At 45.7% G+C, this 22,375-nt stretch overlaps 1 protein-coding gene across 1 annotated transcript in view; it reads right to left on the bottom strand.

Moving 5' to 3' along the window:
* The window catches only part of LOC119654108 (neuropeptide CCHamide-2 receptor), a 132,960-nt gene extending 111,276 nt beyond the window's left edge, over window positions 1-21,684 (bottom strand). The window contains exon 1 of the mRNA XM_038059271.1: window positions 21,422-21,684. Within this exon, the coding sequence (XP_037915199.1) occupies window positions 21,422-21,684 (263 nt within the window). The remainder of the gene's footprint in view (window positions 1-21,421) is intronic.
* Between the last annotated feature and the right edge of the window lie 691 nt (window positions 21,685-22,375).

The raw sequence follows: 22,375 nt of genomic DNA, 5'->3' as shown, positions 1-22,375 counted from the left end.
CTTAATGCAACTTTGGCGTACTTCGCTTAAGACCCCAAATTCCTCTGAGATTTTACCGCGACACAGTACATGAGTTTTCCTCCATCATATGTCACCCTAATAAATGTTATTAGTGCCTCCGGAATGCTCCTCCAACGCAAATTACTCAAGATACACTCACTGTTCACACAATCGAAAACTTCCTCGAAATCGATGAAGAGCAGGTGCAGCGAAGATCTAATTTCCGCTCACCGTTCCAAAATGGTGTATCAACACATGGTGTAGTCAATCCAGAAGGATCCGGAGCAGAAATCAGCCTACTCTCTGTCGATCAAACTTTCGAGATGCTCCTTGATGCTCTTCAGAATTGTTTCAACTATTATCTTTACGACGGCAGCGAGGACGCAGATACCACTCCAATTGTCACACTCAAAACAGATACCCTTCTTTAGAATCTCAATGATTCTCTGCGCAGAGACCGTCAACTCCAGTGGCTTTACTCTACTTCAGTGCACTGGTGGCTAGAATGATTTCTTTTCTTTTTGGAGGAAGAGTCCGTATCCGCATGTTACGACGACTAACCATTTCATCCACAAGAGGAGGAACCTCACCGGATGTGATACAGTCAAGGAACCTGGTGAAATGTTTTTTCCTCCTCTCGCTGCTCGCTATCGAGGGTAGGGAGTCGACCATTAACGTTCTTCACAGGTCCATCGACACATTAAGGATCACAAACAAGTACTTTCGTGATGTGATACACACTTCTGAAATCATTACGTTCTGCGGCACCTTCCGCTTCCCTGACTAGTGCACAACAACAAATTAAGTTTTGCCACGATCACACTATGCTGAACTTCTCGAAATTGCGCTCGGTTTTGAAATTCGAAAGCGTTATGAAAGCCATCGCTCTCACTGGTCGATAGCGCGTTCAATCCCTTCCGTCCACGATTTTTGAGTGAGCCAGACCTTATGACTCTACTTTGGGATGTGGCACGCGAGGAAAGAGCATTTTTTTTATGCCGGTCCAACGCTTATAGACATTCTCAGGCGGATTACTTAATGCATTCGTCATACCATCAGCAAGATAGCTTGCGAACGACAGCTGCGTCATACAAGCGGTCGATGTTGAACTTGGGGGTCGGGGCTCTCCAACTCTGCAAGAGGTGACGGACGCAACGCGCAGGCGAGCGTAAGCAACCATCAGATAGTGATAATTTCCGAGAATGATATTAGCCTTCCCTGATCACGGACATTCAGAAGACAACTCCTAAGTCTACTGCTGATCCCAAAGCGGTCAATCTGATTATTCGAACGTGTCGGTCAGGTGAAACCCTGATGACACGCTCTGTCCTCGAACAGTGCGCCACTAATGACGAGGCGAACCTCCTACCATTATCCCTACGATCCTAAAGACCGTGTTTCCCTTACCCACCTCGGCATTCAAATTACCCATCACGATGTCAATATCTCCTTTGGGAAGCTTCTCTTGAACTGTCTGTAATTGCTCATAGGAAACATCCTTCTTGATTACATCGGAAGTCTCTGTTGGTGCATAGCACTGTACAATTGTGATGCTGCTTAACTTGCTCCGAAATCCTACAGTCAGAAGTCTGCCATTAGTCGACCCCTAGGCTTTCTCTTGCGGTAGCCGTCAGATATAGCCCGACGCCGGATTCGCGTCTTCTACCACTTGGCTTTCCAAAATACAAAAGCAAATTGCCCCAGTTGTGGCAAGAGAAAGGGGAGTACCCTCTAGAGTTCCATCATCATACTTTACTGAGCCTCGTAAAGGCTAGGTTATATCGTTGAAATTCCCATTCAAGTTGGAGTAAACCAGCATTCGGAGCACCTTCGCTACCGCAGTTGAGGAGCGCGCACAATTCAGAAACCAATTGTGGTCGGTTTTCGATGTCCCTATTCGAAGCGTTGTTGACGTTTCTGTGGCAATAAAGTTTCACAATTTGCAGGTTGCTAGCCCACAAATTTCAATTCCTTTTAACCGCCTTTGACGAGCGTATTCCTAAAACTCTTTCCTTGGCATTGGTAATCCTTGGTAAGGTGTGAGTGGCAGAAAATCCACGCTATAAGATAAAGTTATACCGCGTAACCCATAAAGTTATGGCCTGCGCAGAATTTTATTACACACAGAAATGACAGAAAAGTTGAATCGATGATTTGGAACCCCAAACATGGATTCCATGTTCATCGAAGACGCAGTTAACAATATTCTCCCGGTCAATTTAAAAAAGTTGGTTATGTACTATTATTAAGTTTCTTTGAACAGGGGTTGGAATGGGATCTACTTTCAGGCTTAGACATTGGCGAGCCACATGAGGCTCTCACAAGATCAAAAATCTGCTACGAAGAAACCATGGTAAACATTGAAGCCGTGGCGAAAGAAGTTAGAAGGTCCAAAAATACAAAAATAGAACCAAGTTAAAAACAGAAAGCTCAGATAAAAGAACTTTTGTGTCTTTCCTATATTCCTAACTCAGTACGCAGAGCGGTAGTTGACTGATGCAAGGGTTTCGTTTCGGTTCTCCGCTCCGAGCTAATTCCAGTTGTTGAAGAGTGGTGTCCCTACGTACTCGAGGAGGGGGATCAGACCCTAGTCTGCAGGTGACTCATCAGAAGTCGCTCTCGCCACGAAGCCTCACCTCATCAAGTAACGTGGGAACCGGGATGGCCCTCTGAGAGCATAGGCTCCAGGAAAATTCCTGGAGGATGTGCTCTCGGCTCAGTTATTTACGGTTGGCCCCCTTGTGGGAGTTTCATGGTGGCTGTGGTTGTGCCTGCATCGTCGGCAGAGCTCCTTGTGAGCTCAAGCGGCAGGGGCAAAGGTGATACTAAACTGGTCATCATCCCTAAAGAAGGTGATATGAGACACGTCAATATTCTCAGGAAAATCAAATCCGATCCAGGATTGATGGACCTCCGAGAAAGCGGCAGCCGAATCAGATGTTCCCAAAAAGGAAAATTGAATCTGGAGCTGAAGAATCGCAGGGGAAGATATTTGGAAATTTCCTCAACAACGTGGAGAAGTCTTAGAGGTCTCAAGTATGGTCCAAAAAAAAGAGGAGATTGCTATACAATGTAAAGCTATTGATGTAGTTACAACCCAGCGGATATCTGCAAGGCTTTAGAAAAATCGTTGGGACCAATAGTAGTGACCACCAAGTAATTTTCTCCAGATCGGAGAATGATGTTGATATGGAGGTGGAAAGTGGGGCTCATAGAGACACATGCGACCTTCGGTGGTGCAGCGTCGGAAAAGGAAGTACCAAAAATGAGATATTCAACGAAGCCGAGGCCGAAGAAGAAAAAAAGTGGTTTTGCTACTGCAGCCTAATAAGCAACCGTAACATCCATCATCATAGCGCCGAATTTGCTTTATACGTATGGTAAGAAACATCTTGGAAGGAGTCATCTACAATAGACTTTTCCCTATCATGGAATATAGGGGCAGTCAATATGAGCGGTTTTTTGTTTTCCGTCGGTCTGATTCAATGTTCGACGCCGTAAATGTAGTTTTAAAGCTGGCTCGGGGCGCGATATTGTCTAATAACCAAATGCCATAGTACCCTTGGACGTCAAAAATACGTGTAATTCAGCCAGCTAGGAGTCGATAAAAACTCATTGTCTAAAACGGGTGATCCTAGTTATTTGACTAAGCTCATTGAAAATTACCTCTCCGAAAGTATAGGAGAGTTTGGTACGATAGGAATGAGAGACCTAAGCATCCATCGTCATGAAAGAAGTACCACAGGGTTCAGTGCTACATCGTCTCCTGTGGAACGGAATGTACAATGGAGTCTTCGCCACTTCCATTCCATAACGGTTTTGTAGATGATCTGACCCTGGTTGTCGCCGCGAAATAGCCAGAAGATGTTGACGTGTAAGCTAACATGTGCCCCAAGTGCCTCATGTTTGATCACTTCGCTTTGACATACACCAGTGACATTGGTAGATCCGATTGATGTTGAAGGTGTGGGGACAAAAGCTATTTTACTGGGGGTACAATAGTGACCCAGAACGCCTATTGTGCGAAGGAATCGACGGACGAGGTATTCGGCGAAAATGCTAAATGTCCGTAATTCAGGAAAGCGGTAACTGTAATGAGAAAATTAAGTTAATTCAGATAAACCTCAGTCATTGCAGGTCGCTCAGGATTTACTCGAAATTGCCATCATTAACAAACCCTATAAAAACTGTCATGGTGACGTATGGGTTACAGATTCGACTTGTGGAGCGGCGATATGGGTTAGACAGGCATCGGTTTTGTGTATTTGAAAATAAACGGGGAATATATGTATAGCTGTTACGCCCCACAAACTCTGACACTGTTCGAATTCTAGGAAATGTCTGACAATATTGTTCTCGACGCAAGGGAACGCAGTTTAAGGGTGATTGTCGAAGACTTCAATGCTTGAGCCTTTGAGGCGAGTAGTAGAGGAACAAATGCTAGGGGCGAAGACTATTAGATGCTTTTGCGCAGTTGGATATAGTTCTGCCCAACGAAGGTAATGTTAATCCCTTTCAGTAAGGGGGGTCTGGCTCGGTTGAGGACCTAACTTTTGTCAGCCTTGCACTGGCGCGTGGTATGGCCTGATGCGTCGGCAGGGGCTACCCCCATAGCCGAAACCGAGAAAAATGCCAGGTTGTTCGGCGAAAACTTTGGATAAGCAGACCTTCATAGAAATGTTGCTAGGCAATCTATTAAAACAGGCGCCTCTCCAGAAAGAGCTATGCATGTGGCCCAATGCATCGTCAAAGTATGTGGTGCATCTATGCCTAGGCGGTTCTCATTCCACAGTAGAATACCAAACTACTGTTTGGAATAATGAACTCGCCAGCTTTCGACCAGCCTGCTATCGAGCCAGCAGAGCATGTACCCTATCTTTTTGTTCAAAATCGCCCACAGGATATTCCCCCAGCAAATGGATGGCACTAATATCGTCAGTCACTAGAGATGAGCTGCTGGAGATCTACGTTAGAATAGGAGGTCTAGATGGAATACCAATGCTTGTTGTGAAATTTTGATCGGACATGTTCGCTGAGTTGTTTGAATCATGCATGTCCGAGAGGATATGCATGGAAGCGGCGGAAATTAGTACTACTGTCGTAAGGCTGGTAAGCCTCTAGGTAAGCCAACCTCCTACAGACCTATATGTCTTTTGGACACTGTGGACAAAAGGTTAAAACGTCTTAATTAAATATATTACTCCCTGTTGTTGAAACCAAGGAGACCTCTCAGATCGACAGTGCTGGTTCTGTTAAGGCAGGTAAACAACTGATTTTGTCAAATTGTTTATTGGCTTAGCCGAAGATGCAATTTATGGGGTTATTGGGGGTTTATCGGGTTGTAGCAGCAAATATTGCGTAGTGCTGACCTTGGAAGAGGGAAATGCTTTTAATTGGGCCAATTCGAAGCTAATACGGGAATCTCTAGCAGCAGCTGTTTTCAATAGCTATTAACAAGAACGGCGGGCCTAGCATGACACCGATGATGAACCCCAGGAGTATGTTTTCTTCGCAGGTATTATACAGGGCTCTGTATTGGGCCCAGTGTTGTGGAACATCATGTACAACGAGGTTTTTAATCTTCCAGTCCGAAGGAAGCCAAAGTGGCGGATTACCTCGACGATGTAGTGCTGGTTGTAGTCGCAAAACATCTCGAGGATGCTAACTTATGCTGATGCAAACCGATCAATACTGTTAAGGGTCAACTAGAGAGTTCCAGCCTAACGCTTGCGGAGGTAGAAAAGGAAGCGGATTTAGGAGTGATAATAGACGGGAAGCTCAGTTATAAGCAACACGTGCAGTATGCTTGCGGGAAGGTATGCACTGCAAGGAAGGCCCTGGGGTAGGTGATGGCGAATGTAGGAATTCCGCCACATACTTCCTGGATGCTTGTAGGCAGGGAGGTGAACGCCATCTTGCTGCATGCAACTCCAGTTTGGGGAAGTCATTTCCGGTCATATTTAGCGCGAACAAATTGAGTGCAGTCTATAGAGGAACAGCTCTAAGAGTGTGGTCTGCCTTCAGGACTGTCTCAGATGATGCTTCGTAAATAATGCCGATTGTTATCCTGGCAGATAAAATGACAACATTACCGTTATCTCTCCTTTATTGCCGACGAAAAACGCCGAATGTGGGTAAGTGTCGGTGGACACACTGTCTTATCCTTGCCATCAAAGAGTGGTTAGAGAGACGGCACGGTGAGATTAATTATAATCTTACCCAGTTTCTCATGGGGGAAGGAGGATATCGCCAGTATAGGTACAGGTTTAAATTCGATACCTTACCCGGTTATCTAAACTGCAATGCAGTCCTAGAGGACCTAAAGCAGATCTTCTTCCAATGACCCATAATTGTCGAATCAAGGATGAACCTATAGGAGACTCCAGGAGAGGTGCGGGGACCAGATAATCTAATGCGAAAAATGCGAGGTTGTCAGGAGGAGTGAGATGTAATCAACTCCATGATCGCATCTATCCAAAACAAACTGCAAAAGCTAGAGGAGGCGAGAAAAGCGCGATTACGTTTTCGAATGTGGTGGGTTGGTGTAGTAACATGGTTCCCAACTATAGGAGCATAAATACCTGTGACAAAATAAGTTATGCAATAAGTCTTTAAATAATTTCCGCCTAGTTGGCATTTAAAATAATGCAGGAGGCCATCCTAACTGCCTGACTAACTGACTTAGCCCAGAAGTCCTTTAGGGTGTGTTTTATTTTTTTGCCTATATACCGGCCTCTGTAAAAGCCAAAAGATATGTTAGGTTGCATTCCTTATACTTTGGGCGGAAGCGGGAAAAATATGAATTCAGCCACAGCTATATCCCCGCTTATACGTATCGTACCATAACTACACTGATGGACTTATGAGTTTGAGGAATTGAAGTGCATGAAACAAATCGTCTTGCCCTTAATTAACATGGAGACCTTGGTCTTGTTAACTTTATTGGTTTACTGATACCACAATTCCCAGTTATTTTTCTGCTTCTTAATCATGAATGAGCTTAAATAAATCCGTCTTCCATTCAAACTGAACGAAATGTATATTTCACAATACAATGACCTAAAATGTCTAAATTTAACCTTTACAATCAAAATTGACACTAAAAGTTAAAACCAAATTTACCCTCTACATGGCATTTCAAAACTGTTCCAAAGTTATACATGTCAAACCTCATTAAAATCCCGCAGAACCGCATCTGCAACCAGCAACTTCCAGAAACTTGCCCACATCAAGGGCATCAGAAACTAAAATGATATTCCTCTCTGGGTCCATCAAACTTTCTCCCTTTTATGTGGTGTCGCTTAACAAACTAGAATAGTGTCGGATACATAATTGTAACGTAAACTTATCGTTGGAAGGAAACAACAAAAAAACGTCTGGTACCAAAAACCATCCTTTTGAAAGATGACTCCTTTCGTTATACCCACAATCTGTTCAATGGACTATAGTTTGGACAAACAAAAATGACCGTTCGGGCTATTTGATCCATCATTTTGCTGGAACTAGGGATACCCAAAAATAGAATAAATGTTGACGAGGGACGTTTTTTCCCACACCCTTGGAGGTTGTATGTTTTCACACTACTATGCGACATATTTATTCTCTGATTTTGGCCATTTCAATGTCGGCCAATATTACAGAGACGATGGGAGGGTGGGAGGTATCCTATTGAACTGGGTTTAGATTTAACCTAATTTTGCGTGGAAAAATGTATATGGGATCACTATGGGACACATCCTCACAGGACACACAATGCTACCATTAGGTATATGGAGAATTTGATATTTGAGTTTTGTGTTCTGATTTGATATCAGCAGATAAGTGAAAAGAATTTTTCGTATTGTTTGGGTCTCACTTTCTGACCTTTTTCAATATTTAGCGCTACTTTAATAGTTTACTGCCCAGCTTTGAAATAGATATTTGAAAAGAATATTGTGAGTTAGGGTCGCATAAAAATGAATTGACAGTCAATATGAATTGACTATTCATGATATAATAGTCTAACAGGATGAATATTTTAAAACAATCCTATAATTCAGGCACACAGTATTTCTAAGGATTTTCTACTTTTTTACTTAGACTCAGAGACCAGAAGGAAACATAGGTAGAAAGGACGCTTAACCTGGACCGGAATCATGCCGTTAAAAATCTGTCAGAATCCGGCCCTCAGATCAGGGTAGAGCGCCTTGCGGTGGCCTTCCGAAATAAGCTGACACCGAATTGGCGTCTACTACCACTTGGTTTTCCAGAGTTCAAGAGCATCTTACCGCAAAAGGGAGAAGAGTACTCTTCAGAGTCTCCCCATCTTATTCCGCTTAGGCCCAGAATGTCAGGCTTATATGGTTGGAATTACCATTTAATTTGGAGAAAGCAAGCATTCTGGGGACCTTCGCTACCATTTTCAAGGAGCGTGTGCATATTCCAGAAACCAATCATAGTCTGTTTTTGATAGTCAAAAGTCGTTGCCGTGATTTTAGTTCCTATTCGAGGGTTGCTGTCCAAAAATATCTATCCCTTTTGGTCGACTCTTGCGACAAGCAGGGGAGACTTTGAGCGTATTCTTAAGCCCCACCTCACAGAGCAAAAACGCTATTATTAGTTTGCCTCTTGAAATTAACGATAAAATTGTTGATGAAATTGATGCTAATAGACCGGGCAAGGTAAGAATATATTGGATCTTGTGTCATAGGAAGTGCGGAGATGAAGGCCACCGCAATAAAGTTGGGATCCACGATGCACGCTGTGCAAAAGGAGCGGGCGACCCCAACATTTCCGATGATCGTAGGTGTCCGGGATATAGAAGGAAGCTGAATCGTAATTCTAAGTGAGGTTGATGCAAATCAATCTCAACCATTACGAGGAAACACAAGACCCGCTCTCACAAACCAGTCAAGGGTCGAATTTGACCGTAGCGGTAATCTGCGAACCTTATTGAAATTACGGTAGCGTTACGTAAGTGATCTATACGATATGAGCATGCAAAGGGTAAGTCGTACAAGAAAAAAGAAAGTCCCAAGGGCCAAAATCAGGAGCATAATAGCTGTAGATAGGGAGCTATCACGCTCCTCCCAGTGCAACGATAGTGTAATGTGAGGAGATACGAGACAGCTTGGTGTCGGACCCTAGGGACTACTGCCCAAAAATTATTTTAAAGTGTGAGCCTTGGAGAGAGGGGGCGCTTGAATGACGAACACAGGTGCCAAATACTACTTGAAACCTTCGCGGAGGTGGGCATTGTACTATCCAACTTTGGATGCATGTGAATTTTCTAAGTCATAGGGTTAGACCTGATGGTCGATCTGACTTTCCTTAGTACCTCGTTGGTCGGGGAAACGGTCTTGTGGGCGAGTAAATACTACACCCATAGTGGAAATCAGGCCATTTTCCTCGACATTATAATCAGAGGAGGTGAATGCGCAACAGAGGCAGCGCGTATGGGTTAGTATCGCTTGAGGCAATGTATGCTGAAGGACGTTTTCACAAAAGAATGAGGGTGAATTCCCCCGACGTGACTGTGAGTTTTGAAAAGGCATTAGAAAGGGGCTGTGCAGGAGATGGTAGCAACAGATTATTCCAAAAAACCCCGCTGATCATGTGTATTGAGAGATGAGTTCAGCGAAAACATGGAAAATTAGTTACCACCGAACACAGTTCCTTAGGGGACACGGCAGTATTTCCATCACTTCGTATTAGAGGGGTCGCCGCATGCGCGGTTATACTCGAATCCGGAGCATGATCAACGCCCTCAAGGAAGTTGATCTAATGCCATAACCTTGTAGAGGAGATGATAAGGATGGAAGCAAATTGAAGCGCGGCAAACTTATGGGTCGACCGGGGATGGCGTGCCTTTCCACCGGACGGGGAAAGTAGGTTCCACCATGTGAACCTGAAAGACATCTAAAAACAACCGGGCCAAGTCTTCGCAACAACCTGCATAAGTTGGTGGTCGCCAGGTTTTCTTCCTCAAATTGACGGCAGATAACCAGAATTATATTAAAAGCCGTTAAGCGACATTAAAAAATTGGTCTCTTTGACAAAGGTTGTTGGTGTGTAATTGACGTTTGGTTAGCAAATTAACGCTATGACGGGAAGGTGATGTTGAAGCGAAGTGTATTATAGGATGGGGTCACAGGGGTTCGAAATACGGGTTACGTGGGAAGGACGGGGTTTTATTATCACCCCTAGGTAGGTTCCTCCTTTTACACTGGAAATGAACGAATTTAGTTTTTCAGGGGAAAGGCGACAGTGTCCCATCTCATTTTCAACTCCACTCTAATGAGCGCAATTATCTTACATTTTTGGGGATAAAGGGATAATTTCCAAATGTGAATTCAAACAAACTTTCCCGGTGCACGTTGAGCCACACTAGAAGTATTGAAATGAACCTAGTTCAGCCAGTTGTAGTTGTTATGTGCATCAGGAACCAGCTCCTTCGTGTGTATTGAACCGATGATAGTAGGCCGAACGAGCGCTGATCCATCCATGAATTCCGGGATCAGCTAAGCGTAGAGGCAAGGCTCAGGGAACTGGGGTAGGGACTTTATTCTGAAGATACATTCGTTCATGACTATTGCGACCCGCTCCCTTACACACACTGGTAAAATTGGCAGCCGAAAAAGAGAGTCTCACCAGGAAATACACGACGGTGTAACATATGTGATCGGCATCGTTCCTCCATCACTGGAAGACGCGAGGAAAACAGAAACAGCCGTACCTCCCACTGAGAACGCTATTAGAACCAAATCGATGGCAGATAGCCCACTGCAAAGCGAACTGGGGAAAAAGCGAAAAGAGGCAGACATGCCTGAAGGAGGCTTTATCCAAGTAGTTTCCAGGGCCTAAAAAAGTAGGAAAAGAAGGACAAAAGAAATTAATTCGATACGTCGCCAAAGACCCGTCATGATCCTTCATGTCGAAAGACAAGGAGGCTACAATTCGAAAACCAGTTACAGAAAAGACGAGCAAACGAAGAAGGACTAGACTAAGCCGACGCAAGGCAAGACATTTGCGGAAGTCCTCAGTGGAATCCGTTTCAAGATGAAACTCGAAAACAATGGAGCAGAAGTGTCTTTCATACGGAAAACGACAGGTGACAGAGTCCTCGTCGAACTAGGCCCGAAGACAGCTAACAAGAGTACGTTTTACGAAGCGGTCAAGGGGCTACCAGGCGAGAAGAAGGATTCTAGTCTAGAGCCTATGTGCTTTCTTGAAATCCGAGATTTTGACTGCCTCACAGAAAAAGTCAATGTGGAGGAGGCCATTAAGCGCATAAATGTCCAGAGGTAATCAATGCCTGGATAGGTATCACTTCAGACCAAAAAATCGCTGTGGTGGAAGTCCCCAAGCAATATGGGAAGGAGCTCCTTAACAGTGACAAAATCAAAATTGGATGGGTAATATGCAAGTTACAAATGCGGATAGCCCCCACCAAGTGTTGCACGTGTCTGGACTATAGACACAGTTCATCGGCTTGCAAGGGACCTGACAGGGGAACAGCATGCAACAGATGCGGTCAGGTAGGTCACCAAGCGAAGACCTGCAATAAAAACCAAAATTGTGTTTCTGCAGGATCCTGGCGCGTCTGGTGAACGCGTTGCACACACTGCGGATTCGGGGGGGATGTCCAATCTTTAGGGCAAAACTAGACAGGGCTAGGACGCGACTAGCATGATCAGCTTTCTACAAAATAACATGCACAGGAGTGCAGCCGCCAACGAGTTGCTAGCGCAGTTTGCTGCGGAGGTAAAGGCTGATCTAGTGCGAGCCATACCGAAAACCGGGTTCAAGGTATCTCGACTTATCGGGTACCACTGCTATTTGGGTTTGAACGGCGTTCAACTATGTGCTCTTGCCCAAGGCCAAGGGATTGGATTTGTCTGGATTCGGTGTTTAGGGATAACGTTTTTCTGCATTTATCTGCCGCCGAATGATGCTCAGAGGTGGCGGTGAGGAAGACGGGGCGGCAACCCTGTCGGCCAAACTAAAACCAAGTGGCCGAGGAGTACCTCCATAGTGGTGGCATCGGGAGACGCTGTACTCACTTTGGTTTCCCGGCCGTGATGCAGTAGACGAATGCTCCAAAGGCCTAATCAGGGCTACATACTTCGGGTGAACTCCCGTTATATGTGAGTACAGCTCGGTTGTTTGCGGTAGGCTCCCTAGTGAGAGTTTCATGAGGGTTGTGGGGTTGTGGTTATGTTCAAACAAGAAGAGACCTTCGGGCCCCAGCCTGGGTGTTACGTTTCAACACGGGTGCCGTACTCCTTAGTTCGATAGAGATTTAGGTATGTCTTGCATCCACCAGTATGAATGCTAAGCCATGCACTTGGTGTAGACTAGTACCATTGTTGCTTGTCTCAGCGGGACTTTGGTTGTGGTCACAAAATCAATTCGTGTGCTAAGAAAACCGTGGGATTAAGTCTTCTAGACAGGTGCTCACGTAAAACCCTCAAGGACTTAACTGCCGCCGTATGAGATGATGTCGAACTTTCACCAGTTTGATTCTCTCAAGCATGCTCTGGAGGACGTCATTTCACGCATGGAGGGACGAATCCTGGAAGGCGGTGACTTTAATGCTGGGAGCCTTGAATGGGGCATGCCTCAACCAGACTCCAAAGAGAAAAGGATCCTACAAATGGGGGCTCGTAGTTTTAAACACACCCACTTCAACATTCCAGTGCCTAGGTTGCGAGGGAAACATCCCTGAAATAACTTTTAGCCGGAAATCTCTTGCAGCGACGTGTGCCGAGTGCTAAAAAACTGCTCAGCAAGCGGTCCTCAGTACTTCTCGTTCGAATTGCTTGACTCTACTTGCCGACGTGCACCAACCTGTTGCCCCCCCCCCCGTTTTGGAACGTCACGGGGGTGAACATAGGGGAGTTCATCAAATCTCTAGGAGCAGGTAAAGTGACGCTGGAGAGCACTTCGGGGGTAATAGTATTGCAGTTAACACTGCCGTAAATTCAGTGCTGAACGAGAAAATGACAGCATGTGAAGTTTCTTTGCCCCGGAGGGGCTCCCGCCGTGATAAGCCTCCCATGTACTAGTGGACGATAGAAATTGCCGACCTACAGTAGTGTTGTAATCTCCGCCGTTTGGCACAAAGTTTACAAGCCCACAAGGAGGCATGCGCCATAAAGGCAGAGTGTTGATCGGCGAAAAGGAGACTATGCAGTGCGATGAATAAAAGCAAGGCTTGCAGCTGGCTGAATCTAATGAACGAGGTAAATGAGGAACTTGGCTACAAACTTGTCACCCGAAAAATCGGCGCTCAGCGGAAAACCTGCGTACAAAGTACCGACCAGATGAACCGCATTGTAAAGGCATTATTCCCCAGATATTCCGTACGGGTTGATGTCAATGTCACAATGAGAGAGCTCGAAGAAGCAGTTGTCAACATGGAAAGCAAGAAGGCGGAAGTTCACAAACTGGCCAAAGGCCAGACTTGCTGCTCGGTGCGTTTCCGTTTGCCTAAAGGCAGTATTTTTTCCTGTGGCTGGAAAGTGGCGAGACTTGCGCTAAACAGCAAAGAAAAATGAGGCCCTGAGCTGCACACCGACCGGTGTGTATGCTTGACATGGTGGGAAAGCGCTCGAAAGTTCAGCAGGAGTAGACTCGCTGAAGCAATCCGCGTTGCAGGGAACTTATCCCCAAGGCAATTCGGGTTCAGGTCAAGTGAGATCCACGGTGGTTGCGGTTATGGAGGTCCTGCATACGGTTCATCGAGCCGAGGCACACAGTCGCCGATTTCGACGGATACTGCTCCTCATAATACTTGATGTCAGAAATACCTTCAATTCCGACAAGCATGCTAGGCATTTGAAAAAAAATCATTCCACGTGCCGAACTATCTTTTACAGAGAATGAGGGATCACCTGCTCTATTAGATGCTAGAGGGCCAGAAGATGCTGGAGATGATGTTGGGAGCAGGATAGGGATCCATGCCGAGGTCGGACATCTGGATTGGTTCCTACGATAGTCTGCTAAGATTCGACATACCAGAAAGTTTATGCCGCTGCAAGGTTTGGGCTGACGCCTCTGATAAGGAGAAGCATCGTAAGGACCCTGCCCAATTGCCAGGACGGGGAGCTTTATCAGTGGCGTCTGCGTATCGCGTTGTCTCAGAACGGGCCTCGATTGTGTTCGCGAGAGTGATCCTTGTTGCCCCCTTGCTAAGGAACGTAAACCTATATACAGTCACTAGTTCGAAGATTTAGAAAAGGTGGTTGCCCGTAAAGAACATCAATGCACACTTACCGACTGGCAACTCTCTTGGCAAAATGACCCAAAAGGCTGATGGACTGCGCGGCTCATCGACAATTTAGATCCGTGGATGAACCGAACGCATGGTGAGATTGGTTACTTCCTTACTCAACTTTTAAGTGGGCATGGAAGCTTTCAGTCTTACCTACACAAGATTGGGAAGGCACGATCACCTGATTGTATGTTCTGCAATGGAGTGCCAAACACACCCTTTTTCTTGTGGAAAATGATACGCCTTTCATTAGCAGCTTTATGCAGACACAGGGGAGCTCTCTCCAGACAATATTGTCAAAGAAATGCTGAGGAGCACTAGGAGATAGAGTGCAAGGGGTTTTCTAAACTACTTTTCTATGTTTCGTTCGTATTCCGCCGGCGTAATATTGCGGGAGTCCAACTCTCTGTGCATAAACGCATTCATCTACTCTGCTCCCCCCCCAAAAAATCGTCTAAGCAAAGAGATAGGTCTGCAGCTACCGAAGTTATCCATTTTTTGAAATGGAAGTTATGTTAGCCCTCTATCAATTAATAGGGAAATGGGCCTTGAGGTGATTGTGGTTGATAAGAGAGGAAAGGGAGGTGATTTCTTGGAAGATGGAATTTTGTTGAAGCTTACCTCGTGTCTATCTCGATATGATGATGTTATGTGTGACAAATAGGATGGGTGGCATTTTATCTCAGTGATGGGGGAGGTTGATAGAATGAGTGAAGAATTTTTTTGTGGGTTGAGTGCGATAAAAGGATGGGATCAATTAAAGTTTGAAAACTGATTCGTGAACTTTGCTTCTGAAACTTTGGTCGTGAATTCCCAAGGTGCACTGGGGCAAGCTAGGAGGAAGTAGTTCGCTAGTATGTACATCTGCACGAAAAGGGAGAAGTTTCGAGGTAGGATTGCGGTTTTCTGTGTCAATTTGTTCAGACGAGGACATGTTTCGACGTTGAAGACGCATTTGTCGAGGTTGTCGGTAGAGAGGGTTAAAACTTGCAGCCGAAGTGACCTGCCAAAGTAGCAGAATTCTTCAATGGAGCGCAAGAGCTAGAAAGGGTATCCGGGCAAGTATCAGTTCGCTGCGTACTTACTGATTTTTTCCAGTGGACTTGCGAACTATCTGATCGATGGTGTCGTCGAGTACCATTTCGTTAAATGGAAGCAACATTGGATCCAGTCTGAATTTAAGTGTTTAGTTAAGAAGTTTCGAGTTTTATTTCGGGAAATCCGAAACTGAGGGCGGGCTGGCATCGATAAAAGAATTGCAAAACTTAAATAATAAAAATTCGATTATCAAATCAAAGCATTTTTTCCAGCATTTTTCATTTATAAAAAGATATCCACCGCTACAACCGGAGTGAAGCACTACGTACATGTGCTGTTCCTAGCGAGCCAATTTTCGTCAATTCTTCGATTTTGGGATTTATGGTCGATATAATCTGAAATAAAGACTGACCTTTGTGAGGATACAGGTCATATACCAGTTCGACTTCGCTGAAAGAACACTCCTAACATGCCTATCTGTATCTTTATTTCACTTATGTGTCCGACAACCCTGATAATTTCCTCGTTAACGTTAAAAATGAAATACTGCAGTAATTCAATTTATCTGAAATTTTCATCGAAATTTCCCATTTATATCTCGCAGAGACTTACCAAAATATATTATCTATTTCCGCAAGTCATCTAACATATCATAAACTCCAAAGATTTTAGTAGATCCCAACATACTCTCCAGTAAATTGTAGCTCAATATCCTCTCGAGAAAGATAGGCATCCTTCGGTCCATTGAAAATAATAAGTATCCTGCAGCCGGGCGGAGGCTGATGGTCCTATTTTTATAACTCTATCAAAAATAGGAATTGTGCTGCTGTAATTTATTAGGTGTATATTGTTGACAGTTTCGTATTTGATATCGTGTGTGCGTTGCTAATGAAATGTCTATTGTTCACGCTGCCGAACGTGATGAATATTTTATAGGAGTCGAGATGTAAATGGCTGCAGCAGTCTGGATGTGACACAATAATTAATTATGATTGGGTACTCAATGGAAGTAGAATCGATTGGGAGGCGGAGGAGAGCATGTCAGTTTCATTATAGCCTATTATGGCTCAGACGTAGCTAGGATGAGTTGACTTTAATAAATTACCTGCGAATAGACCAATTAGATTTATCAAATAGAGCTCATTAATCTTATTAGGTCACACATATCCATTGTTCCGGTCTGCTGGGGTAGCAAATTTATCTACTGGGTTCTTCGAAACTGAGCCAATTCCACGAAAGCAAGCAGACATTCCCAGTAATAATATGTGTCTAAGATGCTCTGTAGTTTTCCTTTTTTCCATTTTGTTGTTATCCTTATTTTAACTGTGCCCTCATATGTTGGGTTTTTGCTTCTGGAATTTGATATATTGGAACCTAAAAGATTCTTCCCCGATGGAGCCCACATTGGGCGCCAAATGTGATATGTTGAGATGGGGTGTTTCTTCATGAAAAAGGGTAGATAGATGAATTTAAATTTTATAAATTCTCTCAGTAAATCGGCGGCCTGGTCCAATTATGCTTCAGGTTAAAGTTGCATACTTCGGCAAGTCCTCACACGACCTCCTTGTTGTGGCCGCTGGAAACCGTCTTTGGACGGTCCAAGAGTGTGAAGGCCCGGCTGGGAGTTGGCTCATCCAGCTGACGAGGATCTGCTTGTCTGCTGGTTATATGTTACGGGGAAGTAGATGTGACGAGGCGATGGACCGAAGCAACAGCCCGGGGATCGTCCTCCCTGCACTGGGCAAGGTGCTAATAGGACCCCAAGCCAAGGTGGCGAGAGCTGCGTGGCCAGTGGGGAGTTTGGTCCTGTATGCGAACTCTGGACACCTTGGGCAACTTCAGTTTTAAATAAGACCCTTACCCTGGTGGCCGGGCTAGCCAAGGTAGATATTCTTCCCGGGCTACTCGTGGGACCAAGACCTGGACTCAATTTGAAAAACAAAAAACAAAAAACGACGATAGAAGAAAATAGGGTGATGCCAAGCGCACCATCGGGGGACGAGATGCTGGCATCCAGCCAGGGGACAGTAGTCGCCGAGCATAGTGCACTCGGTGCCAGCCTTAGCACCGCTATGCTGAAATCAACCGCAAGGACATCCCGGAGCGAGGCGGCCGGCGAACTAGTGGCTTCCAGCCTGGAATCCACTGCCATCAAACTGAGTGTAGTGAGCACCAGACATAGTACTCCTAACCTGAAACCGTGGGCTATCCCTCAAAAGTGAAAACCGACAAGAACGTGGGTGTCAGATACTGACTAAAAAGCGAACGTCCACGTGGGTCCTGTTCAAGAGCCAGTACCAGAAGACCATGCGTATTCTCAGGAAGAGTGCTAAGAATAAGGAGGCTGGTACTATCGACGAGCGAGATGAAAAAGACCTCGCTAAATCCCAAGATCACAAGCGGAGCAGTGTGGCCAAGAGCTCATACGCTAAGCAACATCTGAAGAAAAGTACGCAGCAACAGCCAGCCGACGGGCTACGAATTGCGAAACCCTTCAGCGACTTGGCCAGGAGTCACTTACGTGTGACGCTGGCGGATGGTAATTCCGATAGCGGCAAAGTAGCGCGGGAAGTGTGGACCAGTATCGAGGCCAGGCTGTCGGACATGGTCACTGAGCATCTCCTGGACACCAAAGGCAAACACACGGAATTCATCCCCTGCTTTGATTCCTCTCAGATAGTCCGTGGTTTCCACATCGTAGCTGCGAGGACCAAATCTCTATGGACTTTCTCAGTTCGTGTGTTGCTAAGATCAGTAACGCCTGGAAGGCGTAAAGCTCAATGTCATCCCTTACGATGAGATTCCCAGGAGACCAGTCGCTCGCATCTGGTTGCCGAAGATCGGCATGGATAAGGACAAGCTCGTTCAATCCCTGTGTCTTTAAAACCCCAGGATTCCCATGGGAGACTGGGTTGTTATCAAGGAGAAGGAGCCCCAAACAAACAGCCAACCTTTCCTACTCCGTATAAACGAAGAGTGCCTGGAGGCACTGGAAAAGGTCGGATATAAAGTGCAGTTCAGCGTGAGGAATGCAAAGGTAAAAGTGTTCCGCTCTGCAAAACCGGACGACGACCTAGATTCAATCGACGCCACCAATGAGCTGTTGGAGGAGACGACGATCGACGGTCCGACGGGGACTGAGGAACCCTCCACGCAAGCAGATCATGCTGAGGGTAACACACATAAATCTGCACTACTCGAAGTGCGTCTCGGCTAATCTGCTTGTCTTCCTTCTAGAGGAAGACATCAACATCGCATTAATATAAGAGCCCTGGGTTTGAGGTGACCGAATCATCAAAGAGCTCCAAAGCAAATATTTTAAAAGTTTGGTCAGGTAATAAAGAACACACTCTCCGGTGCGCAAATTGGTAAGATTGGCACGATAGGCGAATTAGAGTCAAATGTCGGGGCTCTGGAAAAGCATTCGATATCGTCTTTAAAGTCCCGTGCTCCACGAAGTATAACAAAAAGATACAACCACAGTGGTGGAATGAAGATCTCTCCAGTCTCAGGAAGCTGAACAGAGAAATCGTCAACATCTGCTACAGGCATAAATATTGGCAGTCATAAAAGGACTGCGTCACTTTAGGATACGTACCATAGTCCTGGAGACGCGCACGCGTGGTTTTCATACCGAAAGCGGGCAGCCGCGGTCATGAGTCCACGAAGGACTTTCGTCCAATCAACCTGACCTCTTTCGTGCTGAAGACCCTAGGCGCGTCCTGGACATTCACAGAAGGACGATTATGAAGAGAACGTCTTTCTCTAAGCCCCAGCATGCCTACCTCAAAGGAAAATCCACAGAAACCGCCCCAAACGAGGTAGCTGACACGATTGAGTGGTCGCTGCAGTGAAAGCAGTATACCCTAGCTGCCTTTTTGGATATTGAGGGAACATTCAATAACGTTAGTACCAACGCCATCAAGAAAGCCTTGACCAGTATTGGATTGGAGGGGTGTCTTACGCATTGGATTATAGCCGTGCTAAGCACCAGTATAATCCAATGGAATCTAGGAAGCAACCACTTAACCAGAACTATGAACAAAGGCACGCCCCAGGGTGGCGCCATCTCTTCGGTGCTCTGGTCAATAGTAATGGAAGAAATTTTACGAAGATTGGACAGCAGCGGGGTGAAGGTGGTGACGTATGCCGACGATTTGGTGATATTAGTGTCAGGGGATGTTTCCATCCATTATGAGGAGCGTTAGGAAAGGTGTGCCTGTGGGCCGTCAGATGCGGACTTGGCATAAACCCAACCAAAACACATGCTATTCACCACCAAGTCAAGGATATCTGAATTCCACCTACCACGGCTGAATGAACAAAGATTGATTCTTTACCCTAATGTAAAGTATCGGGTGTAATCCTGGATCCTAAGCTAAATTTCAGATTGAACACAGAACTGAGGGTCAAGAAGGCCTGTATAGCCTTCTATACCTACAAGAGAACCTTTGCAAAGAAATGGGGTCTCCGGGAGAGGATTTAAAACGCTGTAGTGCGTCCGATCCTAAAGTACTGCTATATTGTATGGTGACAGGCTTTGAGCAAAAAATACAACAGGATGAAGCTTAATAGGATTCAAAGAACCGCGTGTGCAGGTGCTACTGAGGCTTTGCAGTCCTGCCCGGCAGATACTCTCAATGTACTCCTGCATCTCCTCCCCTTAGACCTCCACATTTAATACGCTGCAGCGTGCAGTGCTGTCAGACTATGTGAGTCCACATGCTGGGTAACGAAGTCCTACGGGCACAGTAACATCCTAGATGAAGTACCTCGGGAAATCTGGGCATTTTCCATGGACTATGCCACACGCAAGCTGAACTTCTCGAGAAACTTTGCTGTGGACTTTCCAACCAGGGCAAAGTGGAAGATCTGCGCTGTTTTGCAAGGTTATGACCCAGTATTTTTTACCGATGGATCAAAGATGGCCTATGTACTCGGGGCGGGGGTTTTCTCGAATACACACAGCTCATCCAAGTCATATGGTCTCCCAGGTTTCGCCAATGTATTCCAAGCGGAAGTACTGGCTATATTGGAAGCCTGTCGATGGCGGAAGCGAGATTCGAGTCCCAAGCGTAACATGGCCATTCTGACCGACAGCCAAGCGGCCATCAAGGCCTTGTACTCAGCGACGTTCCAGGCTGGTGGGGCAGTGCAGAGACCCGTTGAACTACCTGGGTGGCACGCTCAAGGTCACTCTCCTCTGGGTTCCCGGCATAGGAACATAGAGGGGAATGAGCAGGCTGACGGATTGGCCAGGCGAGGCTCTGCTTTGGCCTAGCCCTTTGGTAATACAGTCGGTGTTTCGATGGCGGCTGTCAAGGGCAGAGTTCACCCGCATTACCTGGCAGTCGTGGGCTTTAGACGGCGAAGACTTACGAGCTGTGCCAAATCAAGGAGAATTCGGCCCGCTTATAATATAGCCCAAACACGAGAGCTCCTGCGCCAGACACGTGCAAATGCATTCAAGATTACAGTAGTCTGCACGGGGCACTGGCCCATTAGGGACCATGCCGCCAGGCTTGGCATACCTTACAATTCGCATTGCCGAAGCAGCGGAGAAGGAAGGGAAACCCTCATGCACTTTCTCTGCAATTGCCCACCTCTAGCTAGAGTCAAGCTATGGACACTGGGCACACCATTCTTTGGAGACCTCAAGGAGGTTTCTGGCTGGAGGGTAGGTGAGCTGCTTTTCTTTGTGAATGATACGGGCTGGCTCTGAAGATCCGAGCCGGCTAGGTTCTGCTTCGCTGCTCTCATAACAACAGTCACGGTCTTAGGAGTTTGTGGCATCAAAACGGCGCACCACAGCGCTAATTGGGCTCCTCGGAGCGGCCACTGATACCTACCTACCTACCTCGGTAAATCATTACTTACGGCGTAGTAGAATATTAATATGCAATGAAGCCCCAAACTTAGACATCAAGTTTTGGGGATAATGCTTTCCTTTTAAATTTTATTGAAAATTCCCACCAATTTCGGACTTAAGTCGAGGAAGCTCCCAACTTAGATATGTCCCATATTTCTCAACAAAGATTTATTTCTATTTTACCAAACACTATTTACCAATAATTTTTTCCTTTTCAAACTGTTCGCACAAGCACAAGTAATAAAGCCTAGCAAACTTACGTGTTCGGAATATTCCTCATTGATCGATGTTTCAAAAATATCACCACCAACGTTCCATTTCCCAGCACGCCAACTACAAAAATTATTGCAAATACAATGGGAACAATATATGTTTCCGGCCGGTCATGATATGGAATATATCGGTCTTCATCGGTTATATTGGTAACAGGGATAGCACTTGCAATGTGGGCTGCTGTAACGACGGCCGTGTGGTTCATGGGGGAGTCCGTAGTGGTTGGTGGTGTCATATTTAATATCGCCATTGTAAAGATGTTGAATTTATTTCAAGACGTTGTAGAGTAATTGGTCATTGTGCTGGTGATAGCGTCTGTAACGAAAAAGAGAAGATAATTGGTTAATAATTTTAGACCAGCGGCATGACTTGATAAATTATTCAAACGCTAGGGAATTAGTTCCATCCCTATACAGAAAGAATCATTTAACCATTCGACGGTTGAGAATTTATTATTATTGAATATTGAGGATATACAAAATTAGCACTTGAGTTGCCGAGGATGAACCACGAGGACATGCTTGTCAATACATTTGCGTCATGTTCACTTGTAGCGGACCGATAGGGGGCGCCCTGTGGCGGGGGGAGGGCAGCCTGTCACGAGGCCTATTTGGAGCAGTGGGAAGGTCATGCAACGTGCGCTCCCAGTACAGACCGAATGCTGCTGAACAGCTAGCCGATACCCTGTCCCAATATAAGCCTGATGTAACAGCGTTGCAACAGATGCGATGGACAGGGACCGGATTCTAGGAGATGAGCCGCGACAACATATATCATATTATAGCGGCCATCCAGTCCAGGTTGTCAAAGGGTCGTATAGTCCGTAGTAGGAAACATGGATTGGTACCCACGATATAGCATAAAACCTGGGAAATGCCTGCTGAACCAACACCAACAGCTCTACTACCAAACTATATCTCCACCTCCACGTGGCGACCGCT

This window comes from Hermetia illucens, chromosome 4, assembly GCF_905115235.1.
Source record: "Hermetia illucens chromosome 4, iHerIll2.2.curated.20191125, whole genome shotgun sequence".
Classification (NCBI taxonomy): Eukaryota; Metazoa; Arthropoda; class Insecta; order Diptera; family Stratiomyidae; genus Hermetia; species Hermetia illucens.
Note: the sequence above shows the minus strand (reverse complement) of the source record. Positions and strands in the feature narration are given on the sequence as shown.